Source organism: Dendrobates tinctorius, unplaced genomic scaffold (assembly GCF_039654945.1).
Source record: "Dendrobates tinctorius isolate UK_male_01 unplaced genomic scaffold, ASM3965494v1 ptg000155l, whole genome shotgun sequence".
Taxonomy (NCBI): Eukaryota; Metazoa; Chordata; class Amphibia; order Anura; family Dendrobatidae; genus Dendrobates; species Dendrobates tinctorius.
The window spans coordinates 20,310,413-20,337,444 of record NW_027361822.1 but is presented as its reverse complement, the minus strand read 5'-3'; the positions used below and the strand labels follow the sequence as shown (position 1 = coordinate 20,337,444).

The following is a 27,032-nucleotide window of genomic DNA, read 5'->3' as shown; positions in this document are numbered from 1 at the left end:
ATTTATGCCACTTCAGTGGCGTCAGGTCCTCATTTTTTTAATTTGAAGACTCCTGATTGGGTCTACATCTGCTGGGTAGGCTGTAGTGGAAGACGTGTCAGTTCCTATGACACTATTTCTACTCTTGTGAAATTGATGCCACTTCAGTGGTGTCAGGCCCTAATTTTTGGAAATATGAAAACTCCTTTTTGGGTGTCCATGTGATGGGTTGGCTGTAGTGTAAGAGATATCAATCCCTATTATACTATTTCTACTCTTGAAAATTGATGCCACTTTGGTGGTGTCTGCCAATATTTTTTTCAAATGTGAACACTCCTGGTTGGGTGTCCATCTGCTGGGTTGGATGTAGTGGAAGACCTGTCGGTCCCTATTATAATATTTCTACTGTGGTGAAATTGATGCCATTTTGATGGTGTCTGCCACCAATTTTTGGAAAAGTGAACACTCCTGGTTGGGTGTCCATCTGCGTGGTTGGGTGGAGTGGAAGACCTGTCAGTTCCTATTATATTATTTCTACTCTTGTGAAATTGATGCCATTTTGATGGTGTCTGTCACTATTTTTTGAAAATGTGTAGACTCCTGATTGGGTCTCCTTCATGTGTGTTGCCTGTAGAAGTAGGCCTCCAAAATCATCAGGCATCCAATTCATCAATTCATTAGAGTCAACTACCCGTGTTACTACTAGTAACTACTACTGTAGTCTAGGAAACTGATATTTGTGCCAACTGAGTGTGCCTGAGCAAGAAAGTAGGCTGAGCTGTTGCATGTGGTATCAGGGCTCCCAGCACAGCAGGCCTACACCAATTCCTCACCCGCCTTGTCTTATTCTGACGTTCAAATGAAAGCTATAAATGCTGGACCAGACCCCGATACCTCATGCATAGCTGATTGCTGCCGTGCCATGCTACAATTTGTACTGTAGGTGAATTGAGGCCACTTTCCTCCTGTCTCCCTCTAATTTGAAGTGTTTTGACAGCTTTTGGGACTATCTGAAGGTGTTGTGCATGCGTTTGTTTTTGCCTCTAATTGACTGTAATGGCGTTCGGCTATGTTCGGCGAATATTGCAAATTCGGCATTGATAACCCGAACCGAACATTGAAATATTCTCTCAGCTCTAGTCATAATAAGCCTTCTGGGGCTGTGAGGTTTCTGGAGCGGACAATGTCCAGGAGTGGACCCTCTGGATCGTGGATCTGGAGCCCCTGGGCCGAGCACGCCAGCTGATAACCGACCCCTATACAGGGATCGTTAGGGGCAGGACCACAGGGGTCAGAACCGCGACAGCCGGAACCAAGAGGGACGGCTCAAGGACAGATAAGGATACAGGCGGACTGGAATGCAGGATGACAGGGACTAGGGTACCTGAGCAGAGGGTACCGGGAGGAGGGATACCAAAAGGGGAGCAGGAGGAAGGCACGGAAGGTGAGGAAAGGCAGGCGTAGAGAACCCAGAAGCAGGAATAACAACAGGCAGACAGAGGACGGGAACCAGCAAGACAGGGACCAGGCAAGGGACTGTAACACCAGATGAAAGACAGGAGGAAGCAGAGACTGGACTAGGAGAGGACAGACCGGAGGAATGGCAAGGAACGGAGACAGGAACAAGGCAGACAGGGACCAGGAAAAGACACGGCTAGAGAACTATAGAAGCACTATAGCGGCTAGATTAGTGCAGGAGCATCACACAATTACCAGGCATCTTCCCCTTAAGGAAGACACCTGAAATACATTATACCCGGAAGTAGATCACCACGGCCCTGCCCCTCAGCAAAGCCCCCCGCCACGTGAAGAGAGCGATCGGGCACGCGCCCGCGGCCTAAGGGTGGCACATGGGACCGCAGCAGCACGGGAGGAAGGACGGGAGTGCTCCCGGGAGGAGAAGCGCAGGTGAGACGGAGCTGCGGCGGGTGCCGCCGCTGATGGAGTATCGGCAGGAACGGCCACCGATGTTACAGTACCCCCCTCTTTACGTCCCCCCCTTTGAGATTGTCCAAAAAAATTTTCAGGATAAGAGGGGCATTAACATTCTCTCGAGGCTCCCAGGACCTTTCCTCGGGCCCAAATCCTTTCCAATCGATAAGAATAAATGTCTTTCCCCTGACTCTTTTCATGGCCAAAATGTCCTTTACTTCAAAAACGTCATCAGACCAAACTGGCGAAGGAGAAGCAATGGGAGCTGATTGGAACCGATTCAGAATCACAGGTTTCAGGAGCGAGACATGGAAGGCGTTAGGGACCCGGAGTGAAGCCGGCAACCTCAATTTATAAGCCACCTCATTGATGCGTCCAAGTACTTCGAAAGGCCCGATGTATCGGGGACTCAACTTGTAAGAAGGGACCTTCAGGCGGATATGCTTCGTTGTAAGCCAGACTGTGTCACCAGGATGGTATGGAGGAAGGTCCTTCCGTCTTTTGTCCGCATGTTTCTTAATCCGGGCACTGGCATTCACGAGGGCCTCCCTGGTCTCTTTCCAGACTTGTGAAAATTCCATGGCGAGAGCATCTGCTGCGGGGACTCCGGACGATGTGGAAAAAGGCAGCGGAACACCAGGGTTCTGACCTGAGACCACAAAAAATTGGCGACTTGGTGGTTGATTCACTGGGATGATTATTATGGGCAAATTCAGCCCAAGGTAAGAGTGAGACCCAATTGTCTTGATGGGCGTTGGAAAAGAGACGTAAGTAGGTCGTCAGAACTTGATTAATCCGTTCCACTTGCCCATTGGTCTGTGGATGATAAGCGAAGGAGAAATCGAGAGATGTGCCCATAAGCCGACAGAGAGCCCTCCAGAATCGAGAGGTAAACTGAACTCCACGATCTGAAACAATCCGTTGAGGAAGACCGTGCAGCCTGAAGATCTGGTGGATGAAGATCTCGGCCAACCTCGGGGCAGACGGCAATCCGGGCAAGGGTATGAAATGGGCCATCTTGGAGAAGCGATCTGCTACGACTAGGATGGTAGTGCATCCAGCTGAGCCAGGCAGATCCGTCACGAAATCCATTGCGATTTGCTGCCAAGGACCCTCTGGAGTAGGTAACGGGTGAAGAAGACCAGCAGGCAGGCCTCTCGGTACCTTGTTCTGAGCACAGATCGTGCAAGAGGCTACAAAGTCCATCACGTCTCGGCAAAGGGAGGGCCACCAATAGTAACGGGAGAGAAGCAGGAGGGTCTTCTTGGTCCCAACGTGCCCGGCAACCTTGGAGGAATGCCCCCAGCGAAGCACCTCTGAGCATTTGTTCTGAGGAATGAAGGTTTTACCTGGCGGAGGAGTAGAGAAACTTAGAGGAGCAACGGGGATAACTTTGGTAGGCTCGATGATACAGTGGGGCAAAAAAGTATTTAGTCAGTCAGCAATAGTGCAAGTTCCACCACTTAAAAAGATGAGAGGCGTCTGTAATTTACATCATAGGTAGACCTCAACTATGGGAGACAAACTGAGAAAAAAAAATCCAGAAAATCACATTGTCTGGGTTTTTTTCATTTTATTTGAATATTATGGTGGAAAATAAGTATTTGGTCAGAAACAAGCAATCAAGATTTCTGGCTCTCACAGACCTGTAACTTCTTCTTTAAGAGTCTCCTCTTTCCTCCACTCATTACCTGTAGTAATGGCACCTGTTTAAACTTGTTATCAGTATAAAAAGACACCTGTGCACACCCTCAAACAGTCTGACTCCAAACTCCACTATGGTGAAGACCAAAGAGCTGTCAAAGGACACCAGAAACAAAATTGTAGCCCTGCACCAGGCTGGGAAGACTGAATCTGCAATAGCCAACCAGCTTGGAGTGAAGAAATCAACTGTGGGAGCAATAATTAGAAAATGGAAGACATACAAGACCACTGATAATCTCCCTCGATCTGGTGCTCCACGCAAAATCCCACCCCGTGGGGTCAGAATGATCACAAGAACGGTGAGCAAAAATCCCAGAACCACGCGGGGGGACCTAGTGAATGAACTGCAGAGAGCTGGGACCAATGTAACAAGGCCTACCATAAGTAACACACTACGCCACCATGGACTCAGATCCTGCAGTGCCAGACGTGTCCCACTGCTTAAGCCTGTACATGTCCGGGCCCATCTGAAGTTTGCTAGAGAGCATTTGGATGATCCAGAGGAGTTTTGGGAGAATGTCCTATGGTCTGATGAAACCAAACTGGAACTGTTTGGTAGAAACACAACTTGTCGTGTTTGGAGGAAAAAGAATACTGAGTTGCATCCATCAAACACCATACCTACTGTAAAGCATGGTGGTGGAAACATCATGCTTTGGGGCTGTTTCTCTGCAAAGGGGCCAGGACGACTGATCCGGGTACATGAAAGAATGAATGGGGCCATGTATCGTGAGATTTTGAGTGCAAACCTCCTTCCATCAGCAAGGGCATTGAGGATGAAACGTGGCTGGGTCTTTCAACATGACAATGATCCAAAGCACACCGCCAGGGCAACGAAGGAGTGGCTTCGTAAGAAGCATTTCAAGGTCCTGGAGTGGCCTAGCCAGTCTCCAGATCTCAACCCTATAGAAAACCTTTGGAGGGAGTTGAAAGTCCGTGTTGCCAAGCGAAAAGCCAAAAACATCACTGCTCTAGAGGAGATCTGCATGGAGGAATGGGCCAACATACCAACAACAGTGTGTGGCAACCTTGTGAAGACTTACAGAAAACGTTTGACCTCTGTCATTGCCAACAAAGGATATATCACAAAGTATTGAGATGAAATTTTGTTTCTGACCAAATACTTATTTTCCACCATAATATGCAAATAAAATGAAAAAAAAACAGACAATGTGATTTTCTGGATTTTTTTTTCTCAGTTTGTCTCCCATAGTTGAGGTCTACCTATGATGTAAATTACAGACGCCTCTCATCTTTTTAAGTGGTGGAACTTGCACTATTGCTGACTGACTAAATACTTTTTTGCCCCACTGTATATGATGGACCCTCATGCGACTGCAAAGACCTGGAGAGTGCATCTGCTTTGATGTTCTTATTCCCGGGTCGGAAATGAAGCTTGAAATCAAAACGAGAGAAATACAGAGCCCATCTGGCTTGTCTGGAATTGAGTCTTTGAGCGGACTGCAGATAGGCCAAATTTTTTTGGTCCGTGAAGATAGTAAAGGGGTGTACTGCCCATTCGAGCAGATACCGATATTCTTCCAGGGCCATCTTAATGGCCAGCAACTCCCGGTCCCCAATGGAGTAATTCCACTCAGCAGGCGAAAAGGATTTAGAATAAAACCCGCAGGGAAGCAGACGCCCAGATGGCGCCTGCTGGGAAAGGACCGCCCCAGCTCCGGTGGAGGAGGCATCCACCTCTAGGATAAAGGGTCTACTGGCCACCGGGTGATGTAAGATCGGCGCTGATGCAAAGGATCGTTTCAGGGCAAGGAAGGCGTCCTCGGCCTCGCGAGACCAGCTGTTAGGCTTAGTTCCTTTACGGGTCAGGGCCGTGATGGGTTTGGTCACTGTGGAAAAGTGAGGGACAAACTGTCGGTAGTAATTAGCGAATCCGAGGAAGCGCTGGATGGCTTTTATACCAACGGGCCGGGGCCACTTGAGTACCGCAGAAAGCTTCTCTGGATCCATCTTCAGACCAGAATCTGTGATTATATACCCCAAAAAGGGTAACGACGTTTGCTCAGAGACACTTTTCAATCTTTGCGTAGAGACGATTCTCCCGAAGCCGATGCAGGACCACGCGTACACTTCTCCGATGAGAGGATAAATCGGGCAAGAAGATGAGAATATTGTCTAAGTATACCACCACGCAGGAATACAGTATATCCCAAAACACCATGTTAACAAATTCCTGAAACACAGCCGGAGCATTGCAGAGACCACACGGCATGACCAAATATTCATAGTGACCATCACGGGTATTGAAGGCAGTCTTCCACTCGTCCCCTGCGCGGATCCGGATTAAATTGTAAGCGCCCTGCAGATCCAACTTCGTGAAGATCCGGGTTCCCCTCAGCCGATCAAAGAGTTCAGGGATAAGTGGAAGCGGATACCGATTTTTAACGGTGATGTTGTTCAGGCCCCGGTAGTCAATACATGAACGAAGTGATCCGTCTTTCTTCCGAACAAAGAAAACCCAGCACCTGCAGGGGACGAGGATTTCCGGATGAAACCCTTGGCCAAGTTTTCCTGGATATATTCTGTCTTGGCCGTGGTCTCTGCTGGGGATAGAGGATATGTTCTCCCTCTGGGAGGGGTGGCTCCGGGGATCAGGTCGATAGGACAGTCAGAGGCCCAATGCGGTGGTAGGGAGCCCGCTTACTTTTTTGCTGAAAACATCGGCATACGCGTGATACAACGCAGGAAGGCCCGGGAGACCGACTGGCCTAGGCAAAGAACGAGGATGGACGATGGCCCGCAGACAGCGTTCATGGCAGGAGTCACCCCAACGCAGGATCTCCTGTTATGAATGAGTCACCGTAGGAGGCAAAAACAGAAATACTAGCTAAGTCCAGAAAACCAGAGAAGTTGGCAGCAATCGGATTGCAGACCCCTGAACCTATCAACAACTAGCAGTAGCCGTGGGGGGTTCCTACGGTGCCCTAGACCCCTCGATCACAGCCGGAGAACTAAATAGCCTAAAGACAGAAAGGGAAATCTAAACTGCCCCAGAGCAGACCCCAAAGCAATAGGCAGCCCCCAACATATTGATGGTGAAGCAAGATGAAAAAACACTCACACAGATAGAAAGATAGGCTGAGCAAATGATGGGGCCCAAGCTAACTAAATAGGACAGGATAGAAAAGCTGCTGTCTGCAATCCGCCAAAAACCCTATCAAAACAAGAGCCAACAGACTGATAGGGAAAAAAGCCCTGAAGACGCTAGGCTTCAAAAAGACTATATCAGTACTCAGGTATTTTCTGAAGAAAGAGCAAAAAGGAATTCAGCTCACCCCAGCAGGGAATGGCAGAAATCCAGAAAAACAAGGCAAAACAAAACCAAAACACAAATGCAAAAAGCAGAGCAGAAAACTTAGCTTTTGAGGAGCAGGAATCAGACTGGTCTCCAAGAATCCCTCAGAGAAATCACCCGCAAGGCAGAAGGGTGTCGGCTGCCTTATATCCAGTCAGCAATTCCAGTCACCCAGTCATCATCATTCTGCTCAGGTGCTTGGTAATCAGCCTCACTACCTTCCTTCACCAGAAGAGGGAGTTCATCAGACCTCAATGGTGAAGGGGAAAATGAACTCACAACAATCTCCCCTGAGCGCCAGTCGATAACTGGCTCGTGCAGCCTGAGCCAGGGTAATCCAAGGAGAACTGCATGGGATAATCGAGGCAGGACGTAAAAAGCTATTTTCTCGAGATGGAGCGCTCCAATTTGTAGGTCCACTTCGGCAGTCACCATAGTGATGAGTTCAGGCAGTGGTTTACCATCGACGGAGGAGACAGCATGCGGGTTTTTTAGGATGAGCACTGGGATTTGGTGTTTATCAACCTCTTCTTGACGAATGAAATTACCAGCCGCACCCGAGTCCACATACGCCTCCACAGATCTACGCTCCCGACCTGCAATAATTAAGGCTGAAAGGGTAAGGGGCAGAGAGGAATTATGATCACCTAGGGAGACCTCTCTTACCTGGCCTAGGTGGAGGCATTTCCCGGTTTCTCAGGACAGGTGTGCACAAAGTGGTTGGCTCCACCGCAGTACAGACAGAGACCATTCGTCATCCTCTCCCTGCGCCGCTGCTCGGATAACCTGATACAATCTATCTGCATGGGCTCGGGAGTGGCGCTAACAGAGGGTGCAGAGGAACGGGGAATGGGAGCTTGATACAGCCTAAAGGGCCTTTTCTCCCTAGCTGACTCTCGAGCGCGTTCCAGAAAGCGAAGGTCTATATGAGTAGCCAGGGATATGAGGTCCTCCAGGGTGGAGGGGGTGTCTCGCCTGGCAAGCTCATCCTTGATTTTGCTAGAGAGACCTCTCCAAAAGGCGCCCACTAATGCCTCGTTATTCCATCCCAGCTCCAAAGACAATGTCCGAAAGCGGATGGCGTACTGTCCTACAGTAAGGGAACCCTGGTGGAGGTTAAAAAGGGCCTCCGTAGTAGAAGCTAGGCATCCGGGTTCATCAAAAACCTTGCGGAACATCTCCAGAAAATTCTGGATACTAGAAACTACGGGATCATCCCGTTCCCACAAAGGATTCACCCAGGCCAAAGCCTCTCCTTCGAGGTGGGACACTATAAACGCCACCTTGGCGCGATCCGTGGGGTACTGCTGGGGCAGAACCTCAAAGTGTAGTCTGCACTGGTTTAAAAAATCCCGACATAACTTAGGATCCCCGCAATACCTGGGAAGCTTTCCCAGACGGGGAGGCGTAGACAAAACTGCGTCCCGGGGGAGGGTTGAAGCGGCCGCAGAGGACTGCAAAGCAAGCAGTCGATCATCTACGGATGCCATATAACTCAGGATGTGAGATTGAGCGTCGCGCTACTGCGCGAGCTCCTGCTGGAGACTGGCTAAGAGAGGAGCCTGCCCTGGGTCAGTGGTTTGCAGGGCAGAAAGCCGGGTGTCTAAGGATTTCATAAAGGACATAATCCGGGTCTGATTTTCTCGTAAGAAAAGCAGTTCCTTCTGCGAGGCAGCCGCGGCACCGGCGGGGTCTATGGCCTGGTAATACTGTGACGTTTCTGGAGCAGACAACGTCCAGGAGTGGACCCTCTGGATCGCGGATCTGGAGTCCCTGGGCCGAGCACGCCAGGTGATAACCGACCCCTATACAGGGATCGTTAGGGGCAGGACCACAGGGGTCAGAACCGCGACAGCCGGAACCAAGAGGGATGGCTCAAGGACAGATAAGGATACAGGCGGACTGGAATGCAGGACAGAGACTAGGGTACCTGAGCAGAGGGTACCGGAGGAGGAGGGATACCAAAAGGGCAGCAGGAGGAAGGCACGGAAGGTGAGGAAAGGCAGGCGTAGAGAACCCAGAAGCAGGAATAACAACGGGCGAATAGAGGACGGGAACCAGCAAGACAGGGACCAGGCAAGGGACTGTAACACCAGATGATAGACAGGAGGAAGCAGGGACTGGACTAGGAGAGGACCGGAGGAACGGCAAGGAACGGAGACAGGAACAAGGCAGACAAGGACCAGGAAAAGACACAGCTAGAGAACTATAGAAGCACTATAGCGGCCAGAATAGTGCATGAGCACCACACAATTACCAGGCGTCTTCCCCTTAAGGAAGACGCCTGAAATACCTTATACCCAGAAGTAGATCACCACGGCCCTGCCCCTCAGCAACGCCCCCCGCCGTGTGAAGACAGCGGTCGGGCGCGCGCCTGCGGCCTAAGGGTGGCGCACGGGACCTCAGCAGCATGGGAGGAAGGACGGGAGAGCGCCCAGGAGGAGAAGCGCAGGTGAGACGGAGCTGCGGCGGGTGCCGCCGCTGATGGAATATCGGCAGGCACGGCCGCCGATGTTACAGGGGCTCATCAGTTAGCTAGAGGGCCGGCGCCTCTGCTCACTGCTCCGGTAGCAGCTTCTCCCGCCACCCTTTCAAACAGTCAAAAAAGCTTCCACATCATTGTCGTGGGGCATTTTTTGCATCACTTGTCTTACCGCCTTCCAGACGTATGTGTCATTACCTGGGCTTGGGGGGGGGAGCCTGCCGGCCTCCCACGAACCACCTCTGCGAGCAATTCAATCTGCTGCTACTGTTGTCAGAATTGCTCTTGTGGCTGCTGCTGTTGGAGATGGTACTGCTGCTGCTGTTGTTGCATGAGCTTACTTGTCGCCTGATGTTCCAGCTGTTACTGTTGCTGTGTCAGCTGTTGCTGCTGCTGTGCTTTCACAAGATGCTTAATCAGGTCCTTCGTGCGGTTTGACTTTGCTTCCTGGTTCACTGCCAACTTCACCCAAAACATGTAGGTTTCCACAGCCATCACACGTGCTCCATGGGGAAGTTGCCCGCACTTCTAGAGCACACTGTGGTAGATCACCTCACTCGGCTGCACACGACGATATACAAGCAAAAACACTGTATCTTTAAGGACTCTCACTGGTTTATTAAGGGTGCTGCATTAGCCAGTGCAGAGTTAGTCAAAGTCAACAAGGCCTTTCTGGCCTAAGAAAAACAAAACATACAGCACAGTCCATGTTGTCACGGGGATCTACCCGTTCAGGAAAATAATACACAATGGTTCAGCCTTTCTCATGAGTACACATAGCCCTGGAGTTCCCATCTCCATGCCTACCAAACACTTAGTGACTCAAAAGACTGGCTATTTATATCCCAGACCATGTCCTGGGGTGGAGATAAGGTGAACAACCTCCCACCTGCTCTATGGTTGTCCACAAAAACCCAGGCCTTAAAATTAACCCCTCTCAACACATAGTGTGCTTAAGCAAACTTCTGGGTTTCAAATCACTGAAGATAATAGCCTCAGTGAAACATATCTCCCTTCCAGCACTTTGCCAGTGACTGTCACAATATCCAGAAAGAAACCATCCCAGGCCTCTTTCACAAGTCTGTTTATTTCTGGTACCGGAAAAAAACGGTACCGAAGATATCCATGTGTTTGTGTGTGTACTACGTGTGGCACAAGTGTGGCAACTGTGTGGCCATCTGTGTGCCGCATCAGTACCACACGGACAGCCGCCGGGGAAGAAGCGCTACAGTAAGCGCTGTTCCCCGGCAGCAGGTGCTGAACCCGGCTGTCATCATTCTCCCCTGCTCTGCCGGCGAGCAGAGGAGAATGATGAGAGTTATATTAAAATCTGAACGACAGCAGGTGGGGCTGTGGAATACCCCGCTCATCCGCACCTACTGTCACTGTTATTAGTGGCAGCAGGTGTCGAATGATTGGGGCTAAGAGTCCCAAAAGCCCCCACCTGCTGTCATTTGGACTTTAATATAAGGCTCATCATTCTCCTCTGCTCGCTGGCAGAGCAGGGGAGAAAGAGAGCCGTCTTCAGCACCTGCCGCCGGGGAAGAGCGCTTACTGTAGCCCTTCTTCTCCGGTGCCGATGCGTGACACACGAAGGACATCAATGTGTATTCTCAGTGTGCATGTGTGCGGGACATTTTGCTGTTCGTGCTGACGGCAAAAAACGGACATGTCAGCGTGTTTTACCCATGGACACACGGTCTGTGGAAACATACTGACATATCCACAGACACATTCATTTGAATGGGTCTACGTGAGTACATGTGAAAGAGGCCTTAGACTTCAGATGAACATATACAAAAAATCGGTAATGAAAAACTAACATATCATGAAAAATCACATTAAGAGTGCCAACAATAATAAAAGTATGTTTTCGCACATTAAATAAATACTAGTCCAGAGGAAAAAAGTAGAGGATTTAGCAATAGAAAAATCCGTGTGTGGTAAAAAGGAATCCCCACGTGTAACGTGTATTGATGAGATTAAGCTTCTTCTGGGGGCGTAAAAAGGTGGCAGGCATTTTATAATCACAAGTTCTTGAAATTTGCAGGCTTCAGCAAATTGCTAAATATTCTCCACAAATTAGATTTGCATTCCATCAATTCACTTATCTCTAGTAACAAGTCTAGCTGTAAACTGTAAAACATTTACACAAATGAATAAGTTGTCTTTGTGTGAGTATTTTGATGAGTAACAAGATCTGACTTCTGTTTAAAACATTGCCCGCATTCTGAACATGAAAATGACTTTTCTCCTGTGTGAATTCTTTGATGATCACCAAGATTTGATTTTCGAGAAAAACATTTCCCACATTCTAAGCATGAAAATGGCTTCTCTCCGGTGTGCGTTTTATTATGGACAACAAGATTTGACTTCCGAGAAAAACATTTCCCACATTCTATGCATGAAAAAGGTTTTTCACCTGTGTGACCTCTACGATGCGTAAAAAGATGTGATTTTTGACTAAAACACTTCCCACACTCTGTGCACGAGAATGGCTTCTCCCCTGTGTGAATTCTCTGATGTGTAACAAGATCTGACTTCTGCTTAAAACATTTCCCACATTCTGAACATGAATATGGCTTCTCCCCAGTGTGACTTTTCTCATGTCTTACAAGATTCGACTGACGGTTAAAACAAGCTCCACATTCTAAACACAAGAACGGCTTCTCCCCAGTGTGACATCTCTCATGTATAATAAGATGTGATTTCTCTGTAAAATATTTCCCACATTCAAAACATGAATATGGCTTCACTCTCTTGTGAATTCTCTGATGTATGACAAGTTTTGAACCAGCCGTAAAACATTTCACACATTCAGAGCATGGATTCTCCCCCATGTTACTTTTTTGATGCTCAAAAAGATTTGATGTCCACGTAAAAGAGTTCCCACTTTCTGAGTGTGAAAATTCCTTGGCTTCTGTGTGACTTTTCTCATGTTGAAAAAGATGTGATACATTTATATAACTTTCTCCACAATTTAAACATGCAAATGGATTTTCCCCTTTGTGAGATATTTCATGTTCAACATCCATTCCGTTTTTTTTCTTAACAGTCTGTAATGAATCATAAGATAGGACCTTTTGAAAACAATTAGATGACAGATCTTCGATATGAAGGGCTGATGGCCTATCTGATGTTATTGAATGAGCTTCACATATATCTTGTGTGATGCCTTGATCATCTTCTTTAGAATTTGAAGATATCACAAGTCCCTCTGAGCTTCTAATACAGTCACCTGCCAAGAAGAATGATTTATTTTTGTAATCTTAATATTATACAGTCATATGTTAAAGTTTGGGCACCCCTATTAATGTTAACCTTTTTTCTTTATAACAATTTTGGTTTTTGCAACAGCTATTTCAGTTTCATATATCTAATAACTGATGGACTCAGTTATATTTCTGGATTCAAATGAGGTTTATTGTACTAACAGAAAATGTGCAATCTGCATTTTAACAAAATTTGACCGGTGCAAAAGTATGGGCACCTCAACATAAACGTGACATTAATATTTCGTAGTTCCTCCTTTTGCAAAAATAACAGCCTCTAGTCACTTCCTGTAGCTATTAATGAGTTCCTGGATCCTGGATGAAGGTATTTGTGACCATTCCTGTTTACAAAACAATTCCAGTTCAGTTAAGTTTGATGGTCGCCGAGCATGGACAGCCCGCTTCAAATCATCCCACAGATATTCAATGATATTCAGGTCTGGGGACTGGGATGGCCATTCCAGAACATTGTAATTGTTCCTCTGCATGAAAGCCTGAGTAGATTTGGAGCAGTGTTTTGGATCATTGTCTTCCTGAAATATCCATCCCCTGCGTAACTTCAACTTCGTCACTGATTCTTGCACATTATTGTCAAGAATCTGCTGATACTGAGTTGAATCCATGCGACCCTTAACTTTAACAAGATTCCCGGTGTCGGCATTGGCCACACAGCCCCAAAGCATGATGGAACCTCCACCAAATTTTACTGTGGGTAGCAAGTGTTTTTCTTGGAATGCTGTGTTTTTTAGCCTCCATGCATAACGCCTTTTTGTATGACCAAACAACTCAATCTTTGTTTCATCAGTCCACAGGACCTTCTTCCAAAATGTAACTGGCTTGTCCAAATGTACTTTTGCATACCTCAGGCGACTCTGTTTGTGGCGTGCTTGCAGAAACGGCTTCTTTCGCATCACTCTCCCATACAGCTTCTCCTTGTGCAAAGTGCGCTGTATTGTTGACGATGCACAGTGACACCATCTGCAGCAAGATGATGCTGCAGGTCTTTGGAGGTGGTCTGTGGATTGTCCTTGACTGTTCTCACCATTCTTCTTCTCTGCCTTTCTGATATTTTTCTTGGCCTGCCACTTCTGGGCTTAACAAGAACTGTACCTGTGTTCTTCCATTTCCTTACTATGTTCCTCACAGTGGAAACTGACAGGTTACATCTCTGAGACAACTTTTTGTATCCTTCCCCTGAAAAGCTATGTTGAATAATCTTTGTTTTCAGATCATTTGAGAGTTGTTTTGAGGAGCCCATGATGCCACTCTTCATAGGAAAATCAAATAGGAGAACTACTTGCAAGTGGCCACCTTTAATACCTTTTCTCATGATATGATACACCTGGCTATGAAGTTCAAAGCTCAATGAGGCTACAAAACCAATTTAGTGCTTCAGGAAGTCAGTAAAAAGTAGTTAGGAGTGTTCAAATCAAGAAAATGATAAGGGTGCCCATACTTTTGCATCGGTCAAATTTTGTTTAAATGCAGATTGCACATTTTCTGTTAGCACAATAAACCTCATTTGAATCCAGAAATATAACTGAGTCCATCAGTTATTAGATATATGAAACTGAAAGAGCTGTTGCAAAAACCAAAATTGTTATAAAGAAAAAAGGTTAACATTAATAGGGGTGCCCAAACTTTAACATATGACTGTAGTATAATAAGTGAAAGGCCTATCAGCAGTATTGAAGCACTTACATATATATCACCTCTACATTACTCCTAGGGCTGAAGTTTTACTAGCACAACACTGGACCTCCTTACCAGACTGGGGTTCAAAGTCTAAGCAACCCCTTAGTCTTCACCCTGAAGTCTATTTCTCACAAGGCGTTATGGGTTTTGCTTAAGTATGATCTGCAGTTTGTAGTCCCCAGAATATTGAAGATTAGGAGGACACTTTTGGGCAAAAGCAACAGTAATGGAAAAGTCTGGTTACCAGCGGCAAATTACAGATGTGGGTAAGAGTTATGGGCTCTGCTTTATCACAGTCTTGAAATCAAGTAACAATTGAAGTATCCTCCCTTAGGATGATTCCCAAAAGAAGTTTTGCAAAACGTAAAGAAATAATTCAAAGTAATTTCTTGGTTGAGCAGAGAAGTATAAATGTCTTCCTTCAGCTTAGAGAAGCAGGATGATCAGAGGGGCAGAAGGAGATGTGAAAAGATAACAAACATACTAGAAAGAAAACTTCTGTTTAACTTGGTCTGTGTATTAACAATAGATACGCCAATTCTGTTCTTTCTGAAAAATATGATGGTGAGAATAACCATTTAACTTTTTGGACCACTCTCTTGCAAACCCTAAGAATGTTAGTGAACTGGAGGCCATTGCCTATGCATAACATTTGCAGTTGTCACAGGGGTACCACGCCAGAGAGAGGTCTCCTCTATTTCAGGGGTTAGAAGATCGCAGTGATTGGCTACATGCATGCCTTCAATGTTTGGACTTGCTCTGATTTCCAGTTAGCTGTGCTGATTTTCCTTGCAGGTTACTCCTGCTTGTCTCCTTAAGCTCAGCCCTGAGTTATCTTAGGTGTTCTGTTTTTCTCCACTCCTCTGCAGCATAAATACTCACCTTTTAGTTGGGTTGGTTGCCAGTGATAGCCTGCTATATCTTGGAATTGGTTTGGAGCTGTGAACCGTGGAATTAGAAGTCTGTTAGGAGTCATCTCCAGAAATTGTCGTTTGGAAGTTTGTCTGGTATCTTTCCTTTTCATTATTTCCCTTTTGATTTGCCTCTCCCTTCCTCTACCTTTATATACCATTCCACATTCTGGCTGCATTGATCGTGATTGCCATTTTCTTTTATCCTTCTCTGTTTTCCTTTGTGTCTGTATTGTAGAGTAGGACTAGTGTTGCTGCTGACCCATGCACTAGTCAGGGCTGTGCTTAGGGCAAGACAGCTGAAGGGACACGATCACCACACGGGGTGAAAGAACCCGTCTAGGGGCTTCATGGAGCTCATGGTTGCGTAGAGCAAGTTTCATGGGTTGCCCCTCTAATCATTCCCTAGTTTCAGTGCTTCCCTTCCCATCCATCTCGCCGTACGCCATCTGTCTCCTTGTTGGAGAGTGATAGCAGCAGGTCATAACAACCAAAGTGGCCCCACTAGGTACTAAAGATGCTTGTGATGAAGGGGCAAAAAATATGAATCTGCAGTAGTCATTAAAAGTGGCATTTTATGAAACGAAAAAACAATATTTTGAGCTATTTAACCTCTTCATCCTGAAGCCTGTTTTCACATTCCTGACCAGGCCAATTTTTACAATTCTGACCACTGTCAATTTATGAGGTCATAACTTTGGAATGCTTCAACGGACCCTTCTGATTCTGAGAATGTTTCCTCGCAACATATTGTACTTTATGATAGTGGTAAAATTTCTTTGATATGACTTGCGTTTATTTGTTAAAAAAAATGGAAATTTGGCGAAAATTTTCAAAGTTTTAATTTTTATGCCCTTAACTCAGAAAGTTAAATCGCATAAAATAGTTAATAAATAACCCCTTTAGCTTGTAGTGACCTAAAAAATACACAAATAAATTGGATCGCTCCAAGTTAGGTAGTTATTACCTTAAGGTGTTATCTGAGCGAATGTCTGGACTCCAGAGGACCAGTAAAGAGCGCTGTGTGTCTTGATGTGAAGTCAGATTGAATGATGTTTGCCAGATAAACGTGGGTTGATACAACGGCTCTTCAGGTAATGTATCACGTGACCGGTGACATCATGAAGGTCCTGTTGGCTCATCTTACCCCACAGCTTCACATCGTGCACACTGCACGCCGGCGCGCCGCTGGAAGAGGGGAGCGTGGAGTGTCTGTCACCGGCTGGGACAGCACTCCTGAAGAGCCGTTGTATTAACCCACGTTTATCTGGCAAACATCATTCAATCTGACTTCACATCAAGACAAACAGCGCTCTTTACTGGTCCTCTGGAGTCCAGACATTCGCTCAGATTAAACCTTAAGGTAATAACTACCTAACTTGGAGCAATCCAATTCATTTGTGTGTATTTTTTAGGTCACTACAAGCTAAAGGGGTTCATTATTAACCCCTTAATGTCCAATGACGGACACAGTCCGTCATCGGACATCTCCCCTGCTTTGATGAGGGCTCCGGCGCTGAGCCCGCATCAAAGCCGGGACATGTCAGCTGTTATGAACAGCTGACATGTGCCCGCAATAGGCGCGAGCGGAATCGCCGTCCGCCCGCGCCTATTAACTAGTTAAATGCCGCTGTCAAAGCTGACAGCGGGCATTTAAATAGCATTTCCGGCCGCCGGGCCGGAAATGACGTCATCGCCGACCCCCGTCACGTGATCGGGGGTCGGCGTCACGTTGCCTGGACAACCAGAGGTCTCTATGAGACCTCTATGGTTATTCCAGGCATAAGGTTTTCAGCGCCACCCGGTGGTCGGCGCTGAAAGCACAGCAGTAAATCTGCTACATATGGGCGATCTGCTCATCGCCCATATGTAGCAGAGCCGATCGGGTTGCGCAAGCTTCTAGCCTCCTATGGAGGCTATTGAAGCATGCCAAAAGTAAAAAAAAAAAAATGTTTAAAAATAAAAAAAAATTAAAAAAACATAAAAGTTCAAATCACCCCCCTTTCGCCCCAATCAAAATAAAACAGTAAAAAAAAAATCCCACATACACATATTAGGTATCGCCGCGTTCAGAATCGCCCGATCTATCAATAAAAAAAAAGCATTAACCCGATCGCTAAACGGCGTAGCGAGAAAAAAATTCAAAACGCCAGAATTACGTTTTTTTGGTAACCAAGACATTGCATTAAAATGCAATAACGGGCGATCAAAAGAACGTATCTGCACAAACGTGGTATCATTAAAAACGTCAGTCAGGCACGGAAAAAATAAGCCCTCACCCGACCCCAGATCATGAAAAATGGAGACGCTACGGGTCTCGGAAAATTGCGCAAATTTTTTTTTTTTTTTTTTTTTTTTTTAGCAAACTTTGGATTTTTTTTCACCACTTAGATAAAAGAGGACATAGACATGTTTGGTGTCTATGAACTCGTAATGACCTGGAGAATCATAATGGCAGGTCAGATTTAGCATTTAGTGAACCTAACAAAAAAGCCAAGCAAAAAACAAGTGTGGGATTGCACTTTTTTGGCAATTTCACCGCACTTGGAATTTTTTTCCCGTTTTCGAGTATACGACATGCTAAAACCAATGGTGTCATTTAAAAGTACAACTCGTCCCGCAAAACATAAGCCCTCACATGGCCATATAAACGGAAAAATAAAAAAGTTATGGCTCAGGAAAGAAGGGGAGGGAAAAATGAAAATGCAAAACCAAAAATACCCCTGGTCGTTAAGGGGTTAAGCGCAAATTTTAATTATTTATTTATATTTTATTGATCACATTGGTGGTGTGTGTTCCTAATTTGCAGCAAGTGTTCCTCTCTCTTTTCTACAGTTACTAGCGCCACCTACAGTCTATACTAGATTCTTTATAGTTAATAAATAACATTTCCCACATGTCTACTTTACATCTGCACAATTTTGAAACATAATGTTTTGTTGTTAGGAAGTTATAAGGGTTACTATTTGATTTCTCATTTTTACAAAAAAAAATTCAAAACCATTTTTTTTAGGGACCACATCACATTTGAAGTGACTTTGAGGGGCCTATACAACAGAAAATACCCAAAAATGACACCATTCTAAAAACTGCACCCCTCAAGGTGCTCAAAACCAGATTCAGAAAGTTTATTAACCCTTCAGGTGCTTCACAATAATTTTTGGAATGTGGAAGGAAAAAAAAACATTTACTTTTCTTTCACAAAAATTTTCCTTTAGACCTAATTTTTTTTACTTTTGCAACAGTAACAGGAGAAAATAGACCATACATTTTGTTGTGCAATTTCTCCTGAGCATGCCGATATCCCATATGTGGGGGAAATCTACTGTAAAATTTGCAGGAATAATTAGCGATTGCCATGTCGTGTTTGGAGAGCCTCTGATGTGCCTAAACAGTGGAAACCCCCACAAGTGACATTTTTTAAACTAGACCCCTTAGGGAACTTATCTAGCACCTTGAACCCACAGGTGCTTTATAACGCAAGATAAATGTGCGCCAAGCCTTTCTGCGATCTTTGGGAGGCAGAATGAAAAAATGAACAGCATGTGAAGAATTGTTTTTTGTTTTATTTTTTATGCCATTCCTCGTGCAGTATAAATGATTAGGTAACTTTATTCTTCGGGTCGGTGCGATTTACAGCGATCGGTATACCGTTTTTTTATGTTTCACAGCTGTCACATACTAAAAGACACTTTTTATTGCATCACCATATTTTGAGAGCAATAATTTTTTTATATTTTGGTCGACAGTAATGTAATAGCTTTTTTTTGCAGGACGTGCTTACGTTTTAATAGTACTATTTTGGGGCATATGACATTTTTTGATTGCTTTCTATTCCGATTTTCGGGGGACAGAATGATCAAAAACCAGCAATTCAGAATCATAGAATCGTAGAGTTGGAAGGGACCTCCTGGGCCATCTGGTCCAACCCCCTGCTCAAAGCAGGATTCGCTAAATCATCCCAGTCAGATGTCTGTCCAGCCTCTGTTTGAAGACTTCCATTGAAGGAGAACTCACCACTTCTCGTGGCAGCCTGTTCCACTCATTGATCACTCTAACTGTCAAAAAGTTTTTTCTAATATCTAATCTGTGTCTCCTCCCATTCAGTTTCATCCCATTGCTTCTAGTCTTTCCTTGTGCAAATGAGAATAAAGTTGAGCCTTCTACAATGTGACAGCCCTTTAGATATTTGTAGACAGCAATTAATTCTCCTCTCAGTCTTCTCTTTTGCAAACTAAACATTCCCAAATCCTGCAACCTTTCCTCATAAGACAGGGTTTGCAGACCGGTCACCATTCTGGTCGCTCTTTTCTGAACTTGCTCCAGTTTGTTGATGTCTTTTTTAAAATGTGGTGCCCAAAACTGGACACAATATTCCAGATGAGGTCTGACCAAAGAGGAGTAGAGGGAAATAATGACTTCACGTGATCTAGACTGTATGCTTCTGTTAATACATCCTAGAACTGCATTTGCCTTTTTTGCTGCTGCATCACACTGTTGACTCATATTCAGTCTGTGATCTATTAGTATACCCAAGTCTTTTTCACATGTGCTGTCACTTAGCCCTATTCCTCCCATTCTATATATGCTTTTTTCATTTTTATTGCCCAGATGTAGTACTTTGCATTTCTCCCTGTTAAAAACCATTCTGTTAGTTACTGCCCACTTCTCCAGTTTATTTAAATCTTTTTGAATACTCTCGCTCTCTTCTCTAGTATTAGCTATCCCTCCTAGCTTTGTGTCATCAGCAAATTTAATCAGTTTACCCTCAATTCCTTCATCTAAATCGTTGATAAAGATGTTGAACAATACAGGGCCCAGGACAGAGCCCTGTGGTACCCCACTTGAGACATTCTTCCAACTGGATGTGCAGCCATTTACGACCACTCTTTGGGTCCGATCACTAAGCCAGCTATGAATCCACCTAACAGTTGCCTTGTCCATTCCATACTTAGTCATTTTTTCAATAAGGATTGTATGAGAGACTTTGTCAAATGCTTTGCTGAAGTCAAGATATACTATATCTACAGCATTTCCTTGATCCACCCAATCAGTGATACCGTCATAGAAGGAAATTAAGTTAGTCTGACATGACTTATTAGTTACAAACCCATGCTGACTCTGTTTGATCACTTCATTCTTATCCAGGTATTGACTTACATGTTGTTTAATAATTTGTTCAAAGATCTTTCCTGGTATAGAAGTCAGGCTCACCGGCCTATAGTTGCCTGGGTCCACCTTCTTCCCCTTTTTGAAGATAGGAACAACATTTGCTCTTCTCCAGTCTTCTGGCACTTCTCCTGTTCTCCAAGAATTTTCAAAGATTATGGAGAGTGGTTCAGAAATTTCTTCTGCTATCTCCTTCAGTACTCTGGGGTGTAATTCATCTGGACCTGGAGACTTGAATTCATTTAGGTTAGCTAAGTGTTTCCTCACTATCTTTCTGTTTATAGATATCCTGGATTCTTCTATTCCCTTAATAGGACAGTGAATAACAGTTGGTGTTACATTTCCTTTCTGAGAGAAAACAGATGCAAAATAGGAATTTAAAAGTTCAGCCTTCTCAACATCCTGTCTTACCATTTCATCATTTTCATCCTGTAAAAATCCTATAGCATCTTTGACTTTTCTTTTACTTTTGACATATCCCCAAAATCCTTTATTATTGCTTTTGACATCTCTTGCAAGCCTCAATTCATTTTCAGCTTTAGCTAATCTGATTTGTGCCCTGCAGATTCTGCAGACAGCATTATATTCTTCTTTAGATATGCCTCCCTCTTTCCATTTTATAAACATTTTTTTCTTCCTTTTTAGCATGTGCTTAAGTTCTGTGTTCACCCATCCTGGTTTCCTTAAATGCTTCCTATTCTTCCCTCTTTTCGGAATTGTTAACAACTGTGCTTTGAGAATTTCATTTTTCAAGATTTCCCATCCTTCCTGGACATTTTTGTCTTTAAGGATATCCAGCCATTGGATTCCTCCAATTATCTTTCTGAATCCCTTAAAATCTGCCTTTCTGAAATCTAACCTTGACGTCTGAGTCTTCACAGGTCTTCCGCCTCTAGTTATCCAAAATTCTAATATAGCATGGTCGCTACCTCCTAGGGTTCCAGCCACTTTTACCTCCTCAACCATTTCCTCCCTGTTTATAAGGATTAGATCCAAGGTAGCAGTTCCCCTTGTTTTCTCCCCTACCTTTTGGAAGATAAAGTTGTCAGCAAGAGAGGATAAGAATTTCCTTGACCTGTTAGTTTTGCCTGAGAGAGATTCCCAACAAATGTCTGGATAGTTGAAATCTCCCATGACAACTATGTCATATTTTTTGGAGAACTTGGCCATTTGATGCATAAAGAGTTCATCCATATCTTCAGCTTGCACAGGCGGCCTGTAGTAAATGCCTACAATGGTGTCCTTTCCATTGTTCTGTCCTTGTATTCTTACCCAAACAGTTTCCACAGAACTCCCAGTCTCTGAAGCTTCAATCTCTGTGCATATATACTTGTTTCTAACATACAATGCGACACCCCCTCCTCGTTTATCAAGTCTGTTTCTTGCAAATAAGTTGTATCCTTCTAGTCTTGTATTCCAATCATGTGTATCGTCCCACCAAGTTTCAGTGATTCCAATGACATCATATTTCTTTTCCTGTGTTAGTAGTTCCAATTCTCCTTGTTTGTTGCCCATGCTTTGTGCATTAGCATAGAAACATTTTAGTTTGTGATTGGTTTCTCTTTCTCCAATATTTTTATTAATTAGATTCTTTTGTCTTTGTTCTTCCTTTCCACTTCTAATAGCAGAGTTCTCAATAGCATTTGTCAGGTGTATGGCTTTTTCTGGTCTTTTGCTTCCCTTCCCATGTTGTTCTAGTTTAAAGCTCTCCTTACAAGTGTAGCAAGGCGACTTCCAAATACATGCTTTCCAGTCTTCGTAAGGTGCACCCCATCTCTAGCAAGTAGTCCATCGTATAAGTAGTTCACTCCGTGATCCAGAAATCCAAATCGTTGCTGACGGCACCATCGACGTAGCCAGTTGTTCACCTGCAGAATCTTATTCCACCTCCTTGTTCCATGGCCATCCACTGGGAGGATGGAAGAGAAGACCACCTGCGCTCCCAGTTCTTTCACTTTCTTGCCTAAGTCTTCAAAGTCTCTGCAGATGGTTTCCAGGTCGTTTCTTGTGGTGTCATTTGTCCCCACATGTAGTAGCAGGAATGGGTAGTCATCTGTAGGTCTGAAGAGTCCTGATATCCTGTCAGACACATCTTTAATTTTTGCAGAAATTGCTTTTTGTTTTGTTTTTTAATACCGTTCCGTGTGTGGTAAAATTGGTGAGTCAGCTTTATTCTTCTGGTCATTACGATTACAATGATACCTCATTTATAATCATTTTTTTATGTTTTGGCGCTTTTACACAATAAAAACTATTTTATAGAAAAAATTATTATTTTTGCATCGCTTTATTCTGAGAGCTATAAGTTTTTTATTTTTCTGGGCAAGATGACGTTTTCAGTGGTACCATTTTTATTTACATTCGTCTTTTTGATCGCGTTTAATTGCACTTTTTGTTCGGCTGTATGAAGATAAAGCATTGTTTTTTGCCTCGTTTTTTATTGATTTTTACGGTGTTCACTGAAGGGGATAACTAGTGGGATAGTTTTATAGAGCGGGTCGTTACGGATGCGGTGATACCAAATATGTGTACTTTTATTGTTTTTTTTATTTACATAAATATATTTATTGGGAAAATATTTTTTTTTCTTTATTTAGGAATTTTAAAAAAATATATTTTTACACACTATAATATATTTTTTTTTTAACTTTTTTACATTGTGCCAGTATGGGACATCACTATATTACATCAGATCGCTGATCTGACACTTTGCACAGCACAGTGTCGGATCAGCAATCTGACTGGCAGTGAAGGAGGCTTGCCGGCTCCTGCTTTCAGCAGGCGCTTGCAAGCCACCTCACTGAAGGACCCAGAAGGACCCCGCGGCCATCATGGAGCAGGGGTCTCCATGGAGACCACCGGAAAAACGCAATCGCATCGTGTTGTTCCGGTGGGAATGCACAGGGAGTCCCCTCCCTGCGCGATGCTGCTTCTCTATGCTGCTGTCAGTACTGACAGCGTCATCAGAGGGGTTAAATGCCCGCGATCGGTGCGAGCACCGATCGTGGGCATTGCTGCGGGGTGTCAGCTGTGACATATGGCTGACACCCGCACGCAATCGTTGCGGCGCTCAGCGTGAGGCCGCGCGATTGTGCCGCCGTACTTGTACTGCTATTTGAGGGAACGCAGTTTCCGCAGAGCAGTACTAGTATGGTGCATGTCGGGAAGGGGTTAAACTGTTTTTCTTTAATGGATTTGTAAATGTTACTAATAAGCCTAATTTACAATGGAGAGGACGAATAATTTTGATTACAAAAAGCATTTGAAACTTAAAGTTGCAGACAACCAAGTTTTATTCCTTATAAACAAGTTGGGGACCTGGTCACTGATTTTTCTCAGCCAAACTACTTAGGTTAGCCTCAGCCTCGAAATTCTTCTGAACTTCTGTCAAGATGTCTTGGATATTTTGATAAATATCGACCACTGAAGATATTAAAGAATGAGCACAAATTTACAAAAAGATTATCTTTATCACTGTGATATGAACTAAACTGTGAAATACTGCGCAAAAATACAAATGAATCCAAGCTATTTGTCAAACTCCAATAACAGCTGCTATATAACAATTTGTGAGGTTCTGATGGAGAAATGTTCAGTTAAGTCCCCAAGACATTGTGATGTTTGCAGTGATTGTTAGGAGTCTAACCTAATTGTATTAAATAATTAGACATGGTCTGTGTTTGACTATATGAAAAGGGCTATTTAGTGTTGTATTTTATTCAAACTTTTACTATAGCTGTTCTTAAAACATTTTATTTTATATTATTTCAGGTAGACTAAACTACAACTACCTCAAGTTCTTTTTATTTTCTAACAATATCATATTTTTATATATTTTTATTCAGTATTTTGGCAGAACGAATGAACTTAAAGCTGAAAAACCTAAAAGATCACAAAGCTCAGAACAATTAACACAATATGGCACCAGCCAATAACTGAGAGAAGAATCTGTGACATCTCTGCATTTCATGGTCACTACGTACCTGTGTAGTCATCTGTAGGAATTTCCACTTTACACCACTCCTCATATGTCTCTGTATTATTAATATGGATCAGATCTTCACCCTGAAACAAATATTGTAAAAGTCACAGACAGATGGAGAAGTCACATCTATGATCAGCTCTAATCCTGCCATCTCCACCGTTCTCATTACACAAGTATAAAACATATAATACTGGTGGATAAAACAAGACTGAGCACAAGACCTTCACAGCCATCTACACATCATAGAGGAGATCTCATGACACCTTCTCTCCATCTACCTGATGATCCTGAGGAACATTGGGATCTTCTTGCTTACAGTCCTGTGGAAGAAGAGGACTGGGACATCTCTCTGGTGTTGTCCTCTTACTGCATACAACTGGAGGAAACACATACAGGGACTGAATTCATTCTTTACACGCAAATTATTCTATAACATGAATATTTAGTCCTGTCTAGTACCTGGCGATCTGTGGGGCTGGGGATCCTCCATCATGATGTCCTTGTACAGATCTTTGTGTCCTTCTAAATACTCCCACTCCTCCATGGAGAAATAGACGGTGACATCCTGACACCTTATAGGAACCTAACACATAAAATGTTACAGTCATTCCTTCCATCACATAACTGGATAATATCCCATAATTCCCAGCAGTGTCACCTCTTCAGTCAGCAACTCAATCATCTTGTAGGCGAGTTCGAGGATCTTCTGCTCATTGATGTCCTCATGTTTCAGGGGGTTGGGTCCCGTGATTGGGCTCAGGGGTCTTCCCCATCCTTCAGACACAGGGTCCTGACAGTGCACACTAGAGGTCTTCTTCACTACTGTGTAATCCTGGTTATGGAGAGACACATTAATAAATCTCACTAGAGACATTTCCCGACTCCTCACCTGTCCAGTTCTGTCCATCTGTTATTCCCATAAGAATGATGTAAAGTGACATCATAAGAATTTCTCACCTCTCCAGTCAGTCGGAAGAGGATCTCTAGGGTGAGGTGTAATATCCTCTCTGCCATCTTGTCCCAATCCCTTTCCATCCTTGATGGGTCAATCAGGTAAATTCTCTTGTATAGAAGATCTCCACTGAGAGGATCCGATAATGTGGGGTCCTGAAAGAGATGAAGATGAGAAAATGCTAAATCATGAAAAAAATTTCATTTTTCAAGATTAGGGGAAACATATGAGGAGATATATAGCAGCTTCTCCAGATTTACGGGCAGATCATGTCACACCAATCACTGGCCACTGAGGTGTTACCAACATGTATTGCAAAAAAAATTAAACTACAACAAGGGTCAACACCAAACTTTATCTACAATGATAATGAAAGAGAAGCAAATCAGCAAGAAACACCTTTACTTAGAGGAAAGACTATGGGGGATCCAGCTTGTGTGAGGCACTTGAAATACACACACATGTATACATTCATGGCCGAAAGTGTTGGCACCTTTGAATCTGTTCCAGAAAATAATGTGTTTATCCCAGAAAATTATTGTAATTACACATGTTTATTTCCTTTGTGTGTATTGGAACAACACAAAGAAACAGAGAAAAAAGGCAAATTGGACATAGTTTCACACAAACCCCCAAAAATGGGCTGGATAAAATTGTTGGCACCTTCAACCTAATATATAACTGCAAGCAATTGCTTCCTATAATCATCAACAAGCTTCTTACACCTCTCACCTGGAATTTTGGACCACTCTTCTTTTGAAAATTGCTCCAGGTCTCTCATACTTGAAGGGTGCCTTTTCCCAACAGCAATTTTAAGATCTCTCCACAGTTGTTCAGTGGGAAATAGATCCAGACTCATTGCTGACCACTTCAGAACTCTCCAGCACTTTGTTTCCATCTATTTCTGGATGCTTGGAGTATATTTGAGGTCATTGTCCTGCTGGAAGACCCATCACTTATGGCACAAATCCAGTTTTCTGACACTACCTTATGACCCAAAATCCTCTGGTAATCTTCAGATTTCATGACACCTTGAAGACAGTCAAGTCACCCAGATCCAGAGGTAGCAAAAAGAACCGCAAAACATCTTTGAACCTACACGACATTTGACTGTAGGTACGGTGTTCTTTTGTGTGTAGGCATTATTCCATTTTTGGTAAACAGTAGAATGATGTGCATTACCACAAAGCTCTATCTTGGTCTCATCTGTCCGCAAGATGCTTTCCCAGAAGAATTTTGGCTTACTCACATCCATTTTAGTAGCCTGCAGTCTAGTTTTTAAATTTTCTATGTCAGCAGTGGGGTCCTCCTAGGTCTCCTGTCATACTTTTTAATTTCATTCAAATGTCGACAGATAGTTTACGCTGACTTTGATGCACCCTGAGCCAGCAGAACAGCTTGAATTTCTCTGGAACTTGATTGGTGCTGCTTATCCACTATTCGGACTACCTGCATTACAACTCTTCATCAATTTTTCTCTGCCATCCACGTCCAGGGAGATTAACTACAGGTCATTGCCCTGCTGGAAGACTCATCACTTAGGGCACAAATCCAGTTTTCTGACACTGAGTACTACATTATGACCCAAAATCCTTTGGTAATCTTCAGATTTCATAATACCTTGAACACAGTCAA

At 44.1% G+C, this 27,032-nt stretch overlaps 1 protein-coding gene across 2 annotated transcripts in view; it reads right to left on the bottom strand.

The window, feature by feature from the left end:
• Window positions 1-27,032, bottom strand: part of LOC141051035 (uncharacterized) — a 94,197-nt gene that overhangs the window by 53,668 nt on the left and 13,497 nt on the right. For both annotated transcript variants that reach the window (XM_073547837.1, XM_073547838.1), the window contains exons 3-6: window positions 25,403-25,552; window positions 25,104-25,277; window positions 24,905-25,028; window positions 24,724-24,821 (exon numbers count right to left, since the gene is read on the bottom strand). In XM_073547837.1, the coding sequence (XP_073403938.1) occupies window positions 24,724-24,821; window positions 24,905-25,028; window positions 25,104-25,277; window positions 25,403-25,480 (474 nt within the window). In that variant the 5' untranslated portion in view covers window positions 25,481-25,552. The remainder of the gene's footprint in view (window positions 1-24,723; window positions 24,822-24,904; window positions 25,029-25,103; window positions 25,278-25,402; window positions 25,553-27,032) is intronic.